Raw genomic sequence first — 19116 nt, 5'->3', positions numbered from 1 at the left:
ATAAATATCACATGCAATCACTTTTATGTAGAATCTAAAAAAATGATAAAAATGAACTTATTTACAAAACGGAAATAGAGTCTCAGACATAGAAAACAAACTTATGGTTACCAAAGGGAAAAGAGGGTGGGGAGGGATAAGTTAGGAGTTTGGGATTAGCAGATACACATTACTATATATAAAGTAGATAGTCAATAAGGACCTACTGTATAGCACAAGGAACTCTACTCAATATTCTGTAATAACCTGTATGGGAAAAGAATCTGAAAAAGAATGGATATACGTATATGTATAACTGATTCACTTTGCTGTACACCTGAAACTAACACAACATTGTAAATCAACTATAATATAAAATAAAAATTAAATGAAAAAAACAAACTATCAGAGTTATTTCACTGCAAAAGATAAAGTGTTGGAAGCTAATGGAAACTTCAAAAGCTGTGTGACAATTAGCTGAGGCATGGAAATGATGTTTGCTCCATACAATAAGTTATATGACAAGAATAAGAAAAGTACTGTTCAAACTACTCTTGATAAGTTGTTTTTACAAAGAAATAAAGCACCTTAGTTTTCAAAAACAAAACAAAACAAATATACACTACTATATATAAAATAGGTAGGCAACCAAGTCGTACTGTATAGCACAGGGAACTATATTCAGTGTCTTATAATAACCTATCATGGAAAAGAAAAAAACACACACCCACACAAACATGTATGCTATCTTTATTAACCCTTAACATCTCTCCAGACGCTCTAACTTAATGATTAAGTGACTAAGTCAAAGCTTAGAGAATTGACAAAAAGGAATGTTAGTTCTTCGAGTCAGATGACAAGTGAAAAGGCTTGAAATGTGAGAATTTCCACGTTGTAACCTGTTTCTGTTTTTTGTTTTTAAATGAAAGGATTCTCATCGCTTCGGGAAGAACCTGAAACAAGCAATGATTGACATCGTGAGTTTGTTCGGGCTCAGCTCCAATTCCAAAAAGTAAATCCCTTAGCACTGCCGGGAAGGAAAATGAGCTCTTCCGATGAAAAACCAAATGAAAAATAGCTGTGAATCCTGATTGTAGTTCAGGATGAAAATTTGCTCTAAAAGACTCAGACGTTTCCTTTCCTTCGAGGGTTTGGTGTTTTTGCTTTTCTAGATGGCAGGCTCCACCCCATGAAGTATAACCCTACTCCTTCCAAGCAGGTCCTAACCTGGGGGACATTGGATAAAGTCCCCCCTAAGGTCTTCCCATCGCCTTATGTTTCTTAAGGGATGAAACTGTCATTGAGCGATTTATGGAATGAGTGGGGCTGTGACTTCATACTCGTTGGAAATGACCGACCCGGCACGCTTCCTCGGTGGCCACCGGACACTTGGTACTTACGGGCATTTAATTTTATCAGAGCGATGTAAACATTTGTTTCCTTCCGAGAGAAAAGCATTGTTTAAGCTGCAGATGTTAGCAGTTAATAGCCAATGCACATGCAATGCACTAACCAAGAAAAGCTGTGCTTTTGGAACCCATTCTGTCCCTGTGGTAACTCTGTCACTGTCTAGTTTGGTCGTCTGCATTTGCCTCTCCATGTTTGAAGCATGTAGTATGTCTCATCTTTAGTTTTCCTGACCTTGCAAGTCTTCAAAACCCAGTGCCTTAAAAACGGAAGGCCCTAAATGTAAGGGAGACCGCACGAGAGATTTATTTCGTAAAGTCTTTAGGTGGAATTGTGGGTGTCTTACTCCTTCTCAACTTACTGGGTGGATAACCCTATGTAGGCATTTTACTGTGGTGTCCCTGCATCCCAGAAGGACCAGTTCCCTTACGAGGGCAGCTGTGCTGCATTCCCCCATCCGACTGCCTTCCTTAAGCTTCCTCGTTAAGCTGCAAAAGAAGACGTGGGCGTGCCTCAGAAATGGGGAGCAGGGGATGTGATGGTCGAAGATTATGTGTCTGGAGCACTCACTGAAAAATCAAACATCCTAGATGCCTCAGGATTCCTGCTTACCCAAAGTGGCGGCAGGGAGAACATGACATTTGCCACTGAGGAAGGAACAAAACTTGAGAAAAGCAAACCTCAGGGCGGTCAGGGTTGGGCATCCCAGCTGGTGAGAGAGGAGACCCACTCCCGTTTCCAGGGAGACGGAGGGAGATGGGTTATCGGTGACCTCCTAGAATGTCGCAGGTGACAGGTGCTGGGTTTAACACAGCCTACCCTTCGGATGGGAGTGCCTTGATCGAGTGATTGACCAAAAAGCGACGAGGCGCTGAATTGTCTTCAGTATTTAATGTAAAAAGAACGGATCGTGGCATGAAATAATACCCACTGCCTCTGGGCTGTAATGACAAGCTTAGCTGTCCATCTATTAAAATCATGTATTTATTTTTCTGACCACTATGTTCTGGTGGGGCTCGCCTCTCTAAGAATTCTGAACTCCAGTGATATGGTGACGAGGCCGAACCCTTGGAGTAAGAGGAAGGCGCTTGCTGCAGAGCACGTGCATATTTTATTCCTGTACATGTTGTGATGTAAAAACCCCACCTAAATGGGCCAAAGACTTTTTTTCTTTTAAAAGCAAGCAGAAATGAGAACAGACAAAAAAAAGCAAAAAGGGACATCTAACCACCAGAGCAACAAAAGGCCCTGTTCATCTGTGTTATGTAGTCAAGGAGGCGTGAGGGGTACAGCCCCTCTGCCTCAGCGAGGTGTAGCTTCCAGTCAAAGCCAGGGCCACTTGAAATCATACACTGTTGACCACTGACCAGTCTGTATTATGATTCACGGGTGAATTTGAGCACAGATGTGTTAGCACTCAGACTTATTTGGGCTTGTCTCTCAGGTTTTAAGTGTTTCAAATGTAATCACTGCTAATCCGTGCAGTTATCAATGCAATTTTATATTCCCTAAAAGGAGGAAGAGTGGGGTTTTACTGTACATGTTGAAAGCAGGAGGTAGGAGTATGATGTATTTAATTGAATTTGGAATAAGCCATAGTCTTAATGGAGCTGTGGTCTGAATTTGTTATCTTGAATTGGCCATTGCATGTAAATACAATATGCTCTTTTGGATAAATCTTAGAAATGCAGTGTGAATGTTATCATTAATAAAAACATTAATCCCAGTCTACCACAGTATTGCTTTCTGTCTCTTTTGTTATACTGATAAGGAGGCTATAGGTCAAGTACCAGGCTCAGGCACTTAGGACAAAGGTGACCGACCAAGATATGCAGAAAAGGCCTTGGGTTGGGCAGAGTGGACCTCGCTCGATTCACACACCTGATGGAGAAGGGTGGCTGCTAAGAAGGGCTGTGGATTTTGCTGTGTTCATTTTTGCATCCTCACCCTTGCCCCAGGGCTTAGAACAGTGCCTGACACATAGTAGGTGCTCAATAAATACCTGTTAAATACATGAATTCTGTTTTCTCCACAGTTCTTATTGAACACCTACTGTATGCTTAGCTCTGTTCTAGGCACTGGGAATACAGCGGGGACCCCAAAAGGTTCTGGCTGTCGTGGAGATCAAATTTCATTGGGAGGAGGTTGAGAACCAAGGAAACCTCTCAAAGGATCTTAAGGGTTCCTAGGCACTTGTGTGTGTGTGTGTGTGTGTGTGTGTGTGTGTGTCTATGGGGGGGAAGAGTAGCTGGCTCAGGAAGGAGGCTGATTTAGAAATGGGTTTGGGGGAATTCCCTGGCGATCGAGTGGTTAGGACTCCTCGCTTCCTCTGCAGGGGGCCCGGGTTCCATCCCTGGTCTGGGAACTAAGATCCTGCAAGCCGCGTGGCCGAAAAAAAAAAAAAAATGGGTTTCAGCTGAGGCCTGAATGACAAGACAGAGCCGGCCTTGTCCGATCCAGAAGGGCCAGAAGAGCATCTAGGAACTGCAGGTGCTCAAAGGTTCCAGGCCTTTGATCCTGCCCAGCATGGTGACTCACACAGCTGGCCATGCACGCCTGACCCACGGGGACTGCTCACTAGAGATGTCTGATGTGTGAAGGAGTGAATGGTACGGCCTGGGGGTTGATGTGCTTCTCAGGCTATTCAAGCTCTTCACGGTTTTTCACTTGGGTTCTTCAGTTTATATTGGCTACAGTTTGGGAAGCCTGAGTTGCATTCTCAGGCCTGCCCCCAAACTCAGCTGAGTTCAAAGAGATGTGGCTTTTCCAGCCATAAAATTAAGAGTAAGGAGATCCACATGCACATGTGTATGTGGATCTCCAGAGAAAGGGCTGAAAAGATACACAGCAGACTTCACAGGGATTCCCTCTTTGAAAGGCAGTGTGATTGTGGATGGTATGGAACCCAAGGGAACTTCAGCTTTATCTGTAATATTTAATTATTTCGGTAGGAGGGTTTATGTACTATACAGGTCTTCATCGACTTACGATGGGGTTAAGTCCTGATAAACCCACAGTAAGTCAAAAATGCATCTAATAAACCTACCCTACCAAACATCATAGCTTAGCCTAGCCTACCTTAAACGTGCTCAGAATACTAACATTAGCCTACAGTTGGGCAAAATCATCTAACACAAAGCCTATTTTATAATAATGTGTTGACTATCTCATGGAATTTATTGATACTGTCCTGAAAGTGAAAAACAGAATGGTTGTAAATGTATCCGTTGTTTAGCCTTGTGATTGCGTGTCTGAGAGCTGCCCAGCATCACTAGAAGGGAGTATACATATCCCTAGCTTGGGAAAAGAGCAAAATTCAAAATTTGAAGTATGAATGCATATCACTACTGAATGCATATCACTTTCCCACCATCATAAAGTTTAAAAATCCTAAATGTCCATTGACAGATGAATGGATAAAGAAGATGTGGTACCCATATACAGTGGAATATTACACAGCCATTAAAAAGAATGAAATAATGCCATTTGCAGCAACATGGATGGACCTGGAGATTATCATACGAAGTGAAGTAAGTCAGAGAAAGACAAATATCATATGATATCGCTTATATGTGGAATCTAAAAAAAATTAAAATGATACAAATGAACTTATTTACAAAACAGAAACGGACTCACAGACTTAGAGACGAATTTATGGTTACTGGGGGGAAGGGTGCGGGGGAGGGACAGATTGGGAGTTTGGGATTGACATGTACACACTGCTATATTTAAAACAGATGACCAACAAGGACCTACTATAAAAAAAATTCCTAAATTAAGGACATTCTGTACAACTAAAGAAAAAAGCTGTCCCAGTTTTAATCTCAAGAAGCCACTAAAGCTTTCTATGGAGTTCTGCCCTGTAGGTCAGAGGCACACAGGAAATGAATTCTCCAAGAACTGGACAGTATTTCAAGGCAAGTATGTTTGCAATGAACTAGCGGTTGGGAATATATTTTAAGTCGTTCACATGGCAGGAAAATTCCAACAGTGAGAATTTAATTACATTATGTTCTTTTAATGTCAACTTTTTTTTTTTTAACTTGTTTACTTTTGGCTGTGTTGGGTCTTCGTTTCTGTGCGAGGGCTTTCTCTAGTTGCGGCAAGCGGGGGCCACTCTTCATCGCGGTGCGCGGGCCTCTCAATATCGCGGCCTCTCTTGTTGCGGAGCACGGGCTCCAGATGCGCAGGCTCAGTAGTTGTGGCTCACGGGCCTAGTTGCTCCGCGGCATGTGGGATCTTCCCAGACCAGGGCTCGAACCCGTGTCCCCTGCATCTGCAGGCGGATTCTCAACCACTGCGCCACCAGGGAAGCCCTTAATGTCAACTTTTAATGTCCCATTATAATTTTTCAGATAAGAAAGTCCCAGCAACTTAAAGCTGTGCCTTAAATTTCCGGATTGTCGACTGTGCAAAATTTTCTTGCGATTTCTTGAACGCTGATGTGTACAGCCAAATAGTGCATAGTGCTGTGCCTTGGTTACTACTGTTTGACTTTAGGAACGTATTTTTGTCAGTGAGATTAGAAAGCGAATGTCTTACTTTTTTTTTTTTTTTTTTTTGGCCGCGCCGAGGGTCTTGAGGGATCTTAGTTCCCCAACCAGGGATTGAACCCAGGGATTGAACCCTGGGCCTTGGCAGTGAAAGCGCGGAGTCCTTGGGTTGCTTACATTGACAAGAGACGCCTAGAGCTCCTCCCAAGCTCCAGCACCAAGGACCTGAAGTGCACGCTAGGTTGGGAACTTGCATGTGCTGATCCCTGGCCCTCCACCCACCCGCGGTGCTCCGTGGCGGGGCGGGCTCTGTCCTGAGGAGCTCGAGGGCAGAAAAAATACACGGTCAAGACTAAGGTCTGAGGTCAAGCCAGGGAGTCCCACCCAGTGCTGCCTCAGACTGGCCTGGGGGCTTCTGGTTCCCCACCTGAGCCTGGAGCTGCTGGTCCCGGGAGTGTCCTTCCCTGACCACCTCCCCTCAACTGGCCGGTCCCTGGCCTCCGGTCCCTGGCCTCCGGCCCCGACTCCGCCCAGCTCGCCCCGCCCACCACCCTCCAGCACTGTCACGGGGGGCCGCCTCCCCCGCCCCCATCCCTGCTTATCCCCTCACACTTCCGGGACCCGCCCATGCCCCCACTCACTTCTGCGCCCCGCCTTCGCATCACCCCCAACCCCTCCCACCCTCTGACCCCGCCTCACGCGCCCCGCCTCCGCCTCGCCCTGGCCCCGCCCGCCTCCGCGAGCCCCGCCTCCGCGAGCCCCTGGCCCTGCCCCAGTCCGTGGCCCCGCCTCCTCCCCAACCGCCAGTTGCTCGGCCCCGCCCCGCGGTCGGCGCTCTGACAGCTCCCGGGGCCACAGGTGTGCCGTCTGAGGAGGCCTGACTCGGCGCCCCTCCGGTGCCTGAGACCCCGGCCGCCGTCGGGTTTCCCCGCGGTCCCCGGCCCGGCCTCGGGTCTGCAGAGGGGAGGGGGACGGTGGGCCCCCTAGTCAGCCTCGAGGGGGGCGGCGGGACCCCCTCTCCAGTCGTCCCCGTCAGGGGCGGCGGGACCTCCAGGTCTGCCCCTCGGGAATGACGGACCCCCGCCCATTTCAGCCCCAGTCGGCCGGTCGGGCCAGCAAGGCCCCTTGTCCGGTCGGCCTCGCCGGGGTGTGGGGGGGTTGGGCCCCCTAGGCCGGCCCCTCGGGAGCGGCGGGCCCCCCGGGTCGGCGGCCGGGGCGGGTGGGGGGCCGCCGCCTGACTGGGCCGCGTCGTTGCAGGTGCGCGGTTCCCGCCGGATCCCCCTCGCGCCGGGTGCGGGGCGATGCCCGGGCCCGGGGGCCCCTAGTGGACATGGAAGAGGCCCCTTTGCTGGGCGGCATGTCCAGCCCCGAAGACGAGATGGTGACGGACCTTTTCAGCGCCGAGAGTCAGTTTGTTCCTGAAAACCTTCCCCTGAAAGCCCCGGTGGCGGTGAAGCACGAGGCAGACGAGTTCCACGTCCTCAACGACGCGTACCTGGGCTCCGCGGACCCCAGAGAGCCCCTGCTGCCCGCCTTCAACGCCCCGCTCGGCGGGGACTGCAGGAGCCACGTCAAAGTGGAGCGGCTGGTGGATGAGGACGGAGATGAGGAAACGCTCGGGGAGTACGCGAGTCTCCCCGAGCTCAGTCCCCTGGAAGACGCCGTTCTTCCCGCCGCCGCCTGGCAGCCGCAGGCCTACGACCTCCTCTTCCTGTCCCCCCTGCCGACCCCGCACACGAGTCCTGTCGTCGGGCCCCCGGGCGCCTGGGCCCAGGAAGGAGCCGCCCACCCCGGCGTCCCCGTGATTCCAGTAAGACCCACGTCGCACAGTACCCCCTGCGCCCCTGCCCTAGTGGAGACGGGAGACTTCCTGCTTCCACCAAGATTGTTCCCGCGTCAGTCGCATCCCTGATGGGATTCACTCATCCCCAACAGGGCGCATCCCTTGCTAAACGCGAGATGCATCACCCAGCCAAGCCGTTCTACCTGAAGGTGAATTAGGTCCTCGGTCCCTGGTTCAAACTTGGCCTAACCCGGCAGAGATCATGCAACAAAAGAGGAGGGAAACAAGTAGATTTTTTTTTTTTTTTTTTCCCCTGCCAGGCGTGTGGGAGCTAAGCTCTGCAGCCAGGGATCCAACTACAGCGCAAGCGCGCAGCCCTAACCACTGGACCACCAGGGAAGTCCCTAGAAAGTTTTTTTTTTTTTTAAAGAAATTCACGTTCTTTTATTTATTTATTTATTTATTTATTTATTTATTTATTTATTTATTTATTTATGGCTGTGTTGGGTCTTCGTTGCTGTGCGAGGGCTTTCTCTAGTTGTGGCAAGCGGGGGCCACTCTTCATCGCGGTGCGCGGGCCTCTCACCATCGCGGCCTCTCTTGTTGCGGAGCACAGGCTCCAGACGCGCAGGCTCAGTAGTTGTGGCTCACGGGCCCAGTTGCTCCACGGCATGTGGGATCCTCCCAGACCAGGGCTCGAACCCGTGTCCCCTGCATTGGCAGGCAGACTCTCAACCACTGCGCCACCAGGGAAGCCCCCTAGAAAGTTTTAAAAGCGGCTTTAGGAAATAAACCCTAGTGTCTGTGAAAACAAATGCAGTGCGAGTCTTCACGTGCTCACCTTTTACATTTTTCCCCCTTTAGATTGATAAGGGTTGTAATTCACAGCCAAGACTCACAGTTAGTGCTTGTGTTTGGTGAGCCTTGAAATCAAGGCGTTAGAGCTGCCCTCTGCTAATAGGTGGTTGTTCCTCAAGCGTATGTAATATAAATCAGAGTCTACATGAATTCATGGTAATTGTCAGCCAGCTACCCTCTTTTGCTGTGGATAACTACTGGCAATTTTCTGATTTGTTCTTATTTGTTTATCTATTTATTCTGAACCCGGACACTGGGCAGTGAAAGCACAGAGTACTAACCACTGGACCTCCAGGGAATCCCCCTTTTCTGCTCTGTTCTTGCTGAAGCTAAACAAATCAGTTTTTAAAGGAAACAAAGGATCTGTAAGGAAATGTGTACTGGCCCCACAAAAGGATCTAGTTTGGAAAACTAGATTACTCAGCTGTTAAATCATTTTAGTAAGTCATAAATTAAGCTTCTGTGGAACAGTTTTGAATTGGTGTTGAGACGGCTGGAGCCTGACTTTGTTTGCATATCATAAGCCATAGCAGCAGGAGCTTCGACTTCTGTTTTCTGGTGTTCTTTTAGCACAATCACTGCTCCTTAGTGCACAGGAAAGGTGGGGAGGAGAGGCTGAGGCCTAGAGAAACCACAGAGCATACCTAGTCCCACCAGCCTTCAGCTGGTGCAGAGGTCTTCCTCGGAATCTTTTTCAGATGGCTTGAAATGTCAGACACTCCATTTTGCTACCAGACCAAACGTGCGTCCCAGCGCCTTTTGCCTGTTGGTCCTAGCACGGCTCCCTTCCTGTACCAAGGGGACTCAGTGAGCATTCACCAGAGCAGGAAAGGAACTGGCTCACGTTAAAATAGTAAATTCTCTTTAAATGTAATTCAATTTTAACAAAATAGAGACTATTTGGATGATATTTCTTTTGTTTTTTGAATTTTTATTGACAATTTCCTAATTCATTAATAAAATGAAAAAGATTTAGCATGGGCATGTTTGTCTTTTAAACAGAGTGGAATTATTTTTCAGTAACTATTCAGGGTCAATTGCTAATTTCCTTTTTCTAGAAATTCATTCCCACATATTGACCTCTGTTTATTCTGTAAAAATAGGATTTTACTATACTGTAAGTAGTTCAGATATCAGTTGCATGGGGCTGAGGAATTGATATATTTACTGTATAAGTATTTGTTAATTACAGGGAGATAAGTTAAATCTAAACTTTGCTGATGTGGCACTTCCCTGGTGGTCCAGTGGGTGAGACTCCGCGCTCCCAATGCAGGGGGCCTGGGTTCCATCCATGCTTGGGGAACTAGATCTCACATGTCTGCCGAAACTAAGAGTTCCGACGCCGCAACAAAGATCCCGCGTGCCGCAACTAAGACCTGGCGCAGCCAAAATAAATAAATAAATAAATAATTTTTAAAAATAAAAATAAACTTTGATGATGTGTACCTGACAAATTCCCCAAAGCAGAAAGCAGAAGAAAATTGAAAACTTTCTACATTTCTATAAAATTTGAAATATCTAAATAAAGTTATAACTTGAAATATAGCTAAATTTTCCTCTGTCTTTTGAAAGATTTATACCTAGATGCTAGTCTGCTGTGCTAAGGGATTTGGCAGTCCATGAAAACTATTAATTGTTTAGATCCCAGATTTTAAGTTAGACGATCTCCAAGTTTGGAGTCAACACCCACACTTTGAAAGATAGTTGTCTGTGCTGTGATTTTATATGAGGTCTTCAGAATGTTACCATAGAATCACCATCTTCTTTGAAGGACTTTATGACCTGCCTCCTGGCCTCTGGGGAAACTCACCTGTACTCTCTAATAGGCAGTCTGGGCAGGTGGAGGTTAAGGAGGGGGAGAGATGATGTGCGTGTAGGTCGACTGAAGCTTCCCAATCCTCGGCACATTATCAAATCTTAAAAAGAAGCACCCTGATTTTAAAACACTTAAATCTAATGGTTATTATTTTTTTAATCATCGAGACTTTTTAGTTTTTTAAATTCTGTTGATTTTCAGTGACATCATTGGTGTCTCTCCCTAAATTTGGTAATTTTGCTGGTGTGTCACTGAGTCATTGCAGAGGATAGCTTAAAAACAAAGTTAAAGTTGGCAGTTATTCCCTACCCTCACTGTTTTCATGTTAATTATTGTCCTACCATTCAGTTAGGGAAGGTCTACTATTTAATTATAAACATTACTCTAAATACATTTTAAGTTACAATATAAATATTACTAAAACATCAGCAAGGATGTCAGGCTTCTTGATGAAAAAGCCAAACGATAGACTAGAACATTAATACAGCCTAATGAGTGTGCTCTGAAAGTGGCAATAAAGGAGCAGCATTTCACACGGTTTTAAGGAAGGTCCCACGAGGCAGCCAGCTCCTTTGGAGTAGGGGGCTGTCGAGGAGCTCAAGGGGCAGCTGACCAACTGCAGAATCTTCTCAAGTTACTTATACTGTGGTTTTTTGTTTTTTGTTTTTTGTTTTTTTAATTTATTTTTATGGCTGTGTTGGGTCTTCGTTTCTGTGCGAGGGTCTTCTCCAGTTGTGGCAAGCGGGGGCCACTCTTCATCGCGGTGCATGGGCCCCTCACCTTCGTGGCCTCTCTTGTTGCGGAGCACAGGCTCCAGACGTGCAGGCTCAATAATTGTGGCTCACGGGCCCAGCTGCTCCGCGGCATGTGGGATCTTCCCAGACCAGGGCTCGAACCCGTGTCCCTGCACTGGCAGGCAGATTCCCAACCACTGCGCCACCAGGGAAGCCCTATACTGTGTTTTTGAAGCAGCAAGAGGGCCACATCAAAATCACATCTCCACACCTCGTGGGCAGATGGCCCTTGTCCTCGGGGTCCTTGATCCCCAGTGAAGCTGGGCAGAGGACTTGTCACCCCATCTTGCTGCCCCAGAGAGAGAATAATAGTCGGGAAGAGAGGACACTAAGAGTAAGGGTGCTCTTTACTTTAACAATGTAACTTATACAAAGAATTTTCTGTATTATGCAACTGTAAAGTACAATGTCCAAAATGTGATTTCTAAAATAACGTTTGCTTTTTTAGGTTGAAATCAAGGAAGCAGGTGGTACTATCACAAGTAACAATCTGGAGGAAACAACTTTTCAGAACCCTCTGGCCCAGGAGTCCTGTTGCAAGTTCCCAACATCACAAGAAGCAGAGGATGCCTCTGGCTGCTCTCATAAGAAAGACTCTAACCCAATGGTAATTATGCCAAAGAAAATGTGTCTGACTAACATGATACTAAATGTTTGACCCTTACCATTACTAAGTCAACAGTAATATATTTTCAGTCATTATTTTTCATTCTGTTTACTTGTCGTATCAGCATTTTTGGTTGTCTTATCTATGAAAAGAGGGATATAATTAGAGCCTTTCTAATGCTTCTGTCACGTCTAAGATTCTCATTTCTACTTGATCTTAGCAAATCAAACAAATAGTACACCACTCTCTTTGTTAAGGAGAGAAGCCATAAGTCACGTCAGTCCATGCAGACCCGGGGTTGGCCCAGGAACGGGGCAGCTGGCTGAGCTGCATGGTTTGGCATGTTGCTGGGATGGTAAAGCTCCAGTTCTGTGCCTGCAACGCAGAGGCTGCTTTCCTTCCTGCCTGCCTCCAAATTCCTGATACTAACTAACACGCATGTAAGATAGGTAATCAGTAACATTTGTGGTTTATGCGATATTTTTGCAGGTTTGTAATTTCATTTAATCCTCTATCAACTCTGTAGGGTACGCATTGTTTTTATCTACATTTTATGGATAAGAAAACAGAGATGTGACGTAGGTTTCTTGTAAGTGGTACGTTGAGGACTCCAGGTCTCGGTGTGGTGAGGACTGGGAAGTGGGGGGAGCTAGGGAATCCAGCCCCAAGCAGTCTTTTAGCAGAGTCCGGAGAACCAACATTTGCCGTCCCCCCAGCAGCTCTTTATTCCGATAAAGGAGGCCTTAGCCCTAAGGCATATACTTTCACTAGAAAATACTTGAAAATGAGCTCATCATGAACTTTGGCTTAGCTGTGGCATACGCCAGTACTCGCCTCTGTCCATGGTTCTCCTCAGGCCCATGGGTTCTGAGAGCAGAGCTTTTCCAGGACACCTGGAGCAGGTGAGTAGGATGAGAGCTCTTCCAATTACACCAGCCTCCTGAGTAATGTTAGAACGCTCCCAGGAGGGACAGGGCAGAGCCCAGAATTGTGCAATAGGCAGAGGCCTGGAAAGTCCACTCTCAGCCTTTCCCCCCAGTTTGTGCACCTGTGTGTCTGTGGCTATAACTTTATCCTCTAAATACAAATAAAATTCCAATCAAACATGAATGCTGGCCTCTTATCCAATGTCAGGATGATCTGAAGGTTTGACCCAGTGATCAGCACCTCATTAACGTAGGCTCTATGTGTGTTATTTTGGTAACATTGATCCTTTATGGTTATTTGGGTTTTCCTGTCTAGGAAACCCAAAGGCAACCTAACAGCAGAAGCCATAGCTTCTCTGGGTATCTGTGGTTTTACCATCAGAATTAGAAGCTATGTGCAAGCAGAAACAGTGACTTCTCCTACCTTCATGTTCAAGCTACATTGCCACGGACAGGGCTGACTGGTGTGGTTGACTGACCAACTCACCCGGCTCACTGAGTATTTATTTATGGTCGGAACCCAACTAAGTGATCTTAGGGTGCTAGTCAGGCCCATAAAGATTGCCATGACTTCTTAGAATTTTCCGGTTCTTGGATTAACCTTTCTAAACTGCACTTGTAGGAAATGAAATAAATGGGTATTTTAAAAACACCCTACATGTTAAATAATAACATGTGCATGTGGCAGGAAAGAACAACTGCCGTAAAATTAACGATTATTCTAAGTATCTGGTCAGCTACAGCGATGGAGTCAGGGGGGCAAAGTCCTTCGTATAGCTCACTGGACCTGAATGGGGCCAGGGTTGGAGCGGCACACCCTCTCCATTTACGATGACCACGGAGTACGTGGCCAGGTGACGGAAGCTCGGGCTCACAGTCACCTGTTCCCTACCCTAAACCTCAAGGGCCAGACACCCGCAGAGAAAGGCGTGAGCAGGAACTTCTCTTAACACACTAAGCACATCTCACAAGACATTTCCCAGGGGTTTTGCCCTGTGGTGCCTCCAGAGAGCACGTTATTGCAGGGTAGGAAACTGAGAACATGTCTGTAGTTTACCGCTCTCCATGAAAACTTAAATTCTGGATTAAAACTGTGTTCTCAGATTTAAGTTTACTTAGGTTCATATTACTGGATATCTTTTGAAAAATGAAACCTGATCATTATTTTTCATTTTAGGTGATATGTCAGTTGAAAGGGGGTACACAAATGCTGTATATAGACAATTGTGGCACAAGAGAACTAAAAGCACTTCATTTGGTTCCTCAGTATCAAGACCAAAATAATTATCTACAGTCAGGTACAAAGTAAATTAATAGAAAAATATGTCATATATCACATGGAAGTTGGTAAGTGACTATGTTTGGCTTTGTATAGAGAGTAAAAGTGAAATTGGCAGTGAGGCAATTTGGCAATCCCCATAGCCCATATGAGTGAGCTAAGAATAGAAAAACATATCTTTAGAGATTAATTTATGTACATTGTACTGACAATCTCAAATTCTTGGATAGCCGTCCTCTCCTTCTGCTAGTTGCAGAGAGCTTTGTGATCCTACCAAGTGACTACTTGTACCCATGAGTGCTGTGGCTAGAGGTACCTGGGTTGAAACATCAAGCTTTCGCAGATTGGACGGCGGGTTGACTGTTCAGATGTGGTAAAAACTGCATACGTTTTAATGTAAACGTTTTCACGTAGTCAGTGAGAACTGCCACTCTGCTTTAATCACCATTAGTTCTGAAATGACTATATCAAACGCTGATTTATCTGCCATTCATTTACTCAGAAACTTCTTTAAACTGGTGCGATAGTAATAAATGATCTATAAGTACTTGATTACCATCAAATGACTTAGGAATGATTAAAGAAAGGCCAAATGACACAGTTTTAGGATTGTGTTTACAAGGGTTAGACACTGATACTTGAAAACTGGGCACCCATGTGCGCTGTATACATAATCGTGTTTCTCTAAAGCTTGGCCTAACCAGAGCCTCTCATTATCAGACGATTCACGGACCTTGTCAATAATTTAAATCAGTATTACATCCAAATGTCATTTCAACGGGTCTTTGGAGCCCAGGGCAAAAAGAAAGAGTGTGACTCCCATTCCATCCTGGTAGTCTCTTTATCCAGGGATAGGACAGGTAACGTGCCTTTAAGACACTTACTTTTCTATGATGCAAAGCGCCGTCAGGAGCACTTTGCTGCACACCAGCCATGGCTTTTCCGGCTCCGCTCCCTGTGGGTCAGAGCTGCATCTGCTGCTCTACAGGCAGAGAAGGGTTCTTTCCTAATTCCCTTCCTTCTGGAACACGACAAAATCCTAATGCCTTTAGATCACCCACAGAAGGAAGATTTTCGTAATGCTCTCCAAGTCTATTTCCTTGTCATGTCATCATAACCGCCCCCCCAGCCCAGTCTCCTTTGTTTTGCTGTGTACACATGAAATATCACCATAAAATAAATGCATTCTGTTACCGAAGTCTCAAGGTAACATCACTCAAAGGATGCACAGGCCTGGAGCAGGAGATGTATTCGGCTGGTGGGCAATCAGGAGACGAAGACATTTCTCCGGCCGCTTTGACTCAAACATAGAGTTTCACAGGGACCTTAGCGTCTCAGGGATGTTTTTCACGGCACCCTGAGGCTAAAGAAATACCTATCGGTTCCAGTCTTAAGTTGTTTGGTCCCAGTAGCCTAATAAGTATTTACATCCTGATTAGTTAGTAACCATTTGAAGAAGAGTGGAGGTAAATTGAAAGTAGTTCATGTGGCATCCTGCAGACGGTGCTGCGCTCTCCCTGAAAATGTGACACATCTAGTGCGTCCCTGGAGAGTTTGGGGCAACACAGGAGGGCACCTTAGCGCACAGTTTGGGAACCTGGGCACTGACAATATTTTTAGCATAGCTATCCCTGGAGGCTCGAGTGAAGGAGCATTATGACAAAGAAAAAGGGTGTAATAAGTAAAAACAACACAAAAAAACCCAAAAACATTGACCAGAAAGGTTTTATAGAAAACATAAATAGGATCTAGATAAGTGTCAATGACTTTGCACATGTTAAACTCGGGATACATGATCATTTTTGTACTTTCTTCCATGTGCAAGTGGAAGAGGAACAATATATGCTATCAATTAATTGTAATTGTCTTCCTTACAGATGTCCCTAAACCTATGACTACTTTAGTAGGAAGATTTTTGCCAGTACCAGCAAATTTAAATCTCATTACACAACAAGTGAGTCATTGCTTTAATAAAAAAATACAATAGGGCATTATTGTCTCTTGAAATATCGATGGTCGAAGTTTTTATTACTCGGAAAATATAATTTATCCTCCGTTTTACAATCAGCAGTGAAACCAAGTATTCAATACCTTCACTACTGGGTCAGACACTGGGAGTAGTGGAGTGAGTCTGAGACCCCATTCTCTGCCAGCCCTGTGAGACTGCCCGGCCATTTCCTACAGCCTCTGAACCCTGGTTCTGCCTAATTTGGTGAACGTGTCCTTTGCGGTCCTGTCACCCATTAGCATACACCACCCACATGGTCTAGAATATCTCTCACCTTCCTCAGTGTTAGGGAAATGCTCTTTAAAAGTTTAAAATGCTTTTATGATTGCACCATAATATGCATAGATTAAATATAATTATAAGAAAAATGTGCTCTTTTCCTTAAGTCTTGTTTTTTTTTAAATTTTTCAGTTTTGAAAGTCTAGGGTTGTATTTTTTTAAATTAATTAATGTATTTATTGTTTATTTTGGCTGCATTGGGTCTTTGTTGCTGCACGCGGGCTTTCTCTAGTTGCGGCGAGCAGGGGCTACTCTTCGCTGCGGTGTGTGTGCTTCTCGTTGCGGTGGCTCATTGCGCAGAGGTGGCATTTAAAACCACGAGACTAGAGGAGATCTCTGAGGCAGTGGGTATAAATAGAGTGAAATATTTGCTGAGTGAGTAAATAAATACTTCTCAAATGCTCCATTAGCCAGGAGGGGCGAGGAGTTAATCAGGGCCGGAGATGAGTGTCAGCCTGATGCTGTGAGCGCCTGATGCAAGTCTCTGTTGATGCTGCACGTAGGCCTCTACCTCCTGGCCTCCTCCACACCACCGGCCTTGTTTTGTTAATGGTTTCAGCCCCAGTCAGCAAGGCACACGCTGGACTTGCTTTTCTACCGCTGAGCTCGTGCACTGAAAGGCCCCTTTGGACCATAGTCTCCCTCTTTCTGCTCCTCCCCTCTTTTTCTTGTCTGTGTTTAGACCGACCTCATTTTGGCTCCCCCTGACCTCTTATCCAGTGTGGGCCTTGGGGTAATTATTTTAGCAACGCATTTGCTGCAACCCTAGAACCCCTGGCTTCCTTGCCAAACCCCAATTCTGTATATTCTTCAGCGCTTTGCTACTCAAAGTGCGTGCGGTGTGTGGGCCAGGAGCATGGGCATCACCAGGAAGCTTGTTAGAAATGCAGGATCTCGGGCTCCAGCCCAGACTCACTGACACAGAATATGCATTTTAGCAAGATCCCCAGGTGGCGTGACAGGGAAGCACCCTCTTAGGGTTTATTTCTTCCATCCTAGCAGTTCGACATTGCCGAGGAAAGTCATGGATTCTAGCATAAAGCTGCCCTAGATTTACCACCTATGTAGTACTGAAAAGACATCTCTCTTTCTCTGCTTTACTTTGGGGCAAAATAAGCAAAGGAGAAAAAGAGTAATTGTATCTGGTTTATGCAAAGAATTGTCTCAACCCCGAGAACTGTGAAATCCTTTCTTCAAAAGAATGCAAAACTTTGGACTGCCACCTGGAGACGTTGGCCCAATAATTAGGTGTCTGGGTGACTGCAAAGGAAACAGTTGCAGTAACCTGTGAACACTTCCCTCCAGTAAAGTGAGTGAGAGGAGAGCAGAGCCCCCCAGCTCTCGGCCAGACCCAAGAGGGCGGGTCCTGGGGGTGACTCCTCCGTGGAACTCGGGGTTTGGGGTGGGGGGCGGATTTGTAATGAAGGAGTTGGACCCAGAGTGGTTTCTCAGTATCTTCAGGCCCCAGCAGGGATTATACACAATTTAAAAAGAGGCAGAAGAGAGAGAAGAAGGAAGATGAATAAAATGTGTTTTTCCAAGATGATGCTTTTTCTTTCTTTCTTTTTTTTTGGCCTCACGGCTTGTGGGATCTTAGTTCCCCAACCAGGGACTGAACCCGGGCCCTCGGCAGTGAAAGCACAGAGTCCTAAGCACTGGACCGCCAGGGAATTCCAAGACTATGCTTCTTAAATAAAGCTTATTTTTAAATTTCAAGTTTTCAGGGAGGAAGGGACAAGGATAGGATGTTCAACTGTGATATATACAAATAATCTCAAAACCTAAATTCATTCAACACTTTAAATTTCTTCAAGATTCTGATAAGAAGAAAATTAGGTCAGCGTTGATTTTGCTACCCTTTCCTTTCCCTGTGAGCCATGCTAATGGATAATATAAAGGAAAATGAGAACGGAGAAAGCAAAGGACATGGATAATGCAGAGATTATGACATTGCTTTTGAATTTGTTAAAATTGACTACAAAATTTTTTATGACTAGATGAAAAAGTAATGGTTGCCAATGAGACTTCAGATGTCAAGATCTCTTGTGTTGTACTAAGAATATAATAATAATTAAAGAACATTTTTAGCTTACAGAAATTTGTAGTTGAATTTATTTCACAATTTGTAGTTCATCAAAATGAAAAAGATGCCCGTTGCAATATCGCCGGCCAGCCAACTGACAGCTGTGTGTACTGCTTGCCGGCTTGTGGATGGCCTGGTCCAGAATCCATAGCCCATTTCCGTCTCTGTCCACAGTCAGGGCTTTCTCACCCCAGGGCATCCTGTGGTCAGGTGGGGTGAGATGACTGGGCTGGGCTTCTCCCACTTCTGCTGAAGAGCCTCGGCCGGAACCTGCTCAGGTGTTAGCAGAATCATGGTGGTAATAAGGCCTGGATGAATGTAAAGGGATTGTGATGTAAACCTCCAGAAGAAAAAGAATCATTTTTATCTGTACCTAGGGGCTGATGGGAATAAACTTTCAAAATGTATACTAATTCAAATTATGCTTGCCTTTGACTTTACACAGCTTGATAACGGAGCCTTACCATCCGTAATCAACGGGTCTGCTTTCCCTTTGGGATCAACTCTTCCGGGACCACCAAAAATAACTTTGGCTGGGTAAGGATTAAAAGCAATCAATTGTCACTTACTTTAATGTAAGAGTTTAAGAGGCTCTTGGGTACATTTGTGATTTTTTTGCTGAGTTTTAAAATTAGCTTTACCTGCAAACCTTCATGACTTCTAAAATATGATGTTTATATTCAGCAGTGCACTAAGAGCGTTGCTGCGCGTGTCTGGTTTGTGGTTGCTGGAAAGACTGGTCTGTAGCCTCCATTTGCTTCCACTCTCCGTCCACCATCCGCTGTCAGTGTTTCAGAGGCTTGC

General features: G+C 45.7%; 2 protein-coding genes across 4 annotated transcripts in view; both read left to right on the top strand.

Annotated features, from left to right (window-relative positions):
- CPT1A (carnitine palmitoyltransferase 1A) overlaps window positions 1-3117 on the top strand; it is a 64960-nt gene extending 61843 nt beyond the window's left edge. For all 3 annotated transcript variants that reach the window (XM_059932244.1, XM_059932243.1, XM_059932247.1), the window contains one exon: window positions 909-3117. In XM_059932244.1, coding sequence (XP_059788227.1) covers window positions 909-995 — 87 coding nt within the window. In that variant the 3' untranslated portion in view covers window positions 996-3117. The remainder of the gene's footprint in view (window positions 1-908) is intronic.
- A 4092-nt stretch (window positions 3118-7209) lies between these two features.
- TESMIN (testis expressed metallothionein like protein) lies at window positions 7210-18853 on the top strand. Its single transcript, XM_059929848.1, has 5 exons — window positions 7210-7689; window positions 11579-11737; window positions 13841-13961; window positions 15820-15896; window positions 18758-18853. The coding sequence occupies exons 1-5, from the start codon at window positions 7210-7212 to the stop codon at window positions 18851-18853; spliced, it is 933 nt and encodes a 310-aa protein (XP_059785831.1).
- The last annotated feature ends 263 nt before the right edge of the window (window positions 18854-19116 follow it).

The sequence above is a fragment of the Balaenoptera ricei genome, chromosome 8 (assembly GCF_028023285.1).
Source record: "Balaenoptera ricei isolate mBalRic1 chromosome 8, mBalRic1.hap2, whole genome shotgun sequence".
Classification (NCBI taxonomy): Eukaryota; Metazoa; Chordata; class Mammalia; order Artiodactyla; family Balaenopteridae; genus Balaenoptera; species Balaenoptera ricei.
The sequence above is the reverse complement of the archived record's forward strand: the minus strand, read 5'-3'. Positions and strand labels throughout refer to the sequence as shown.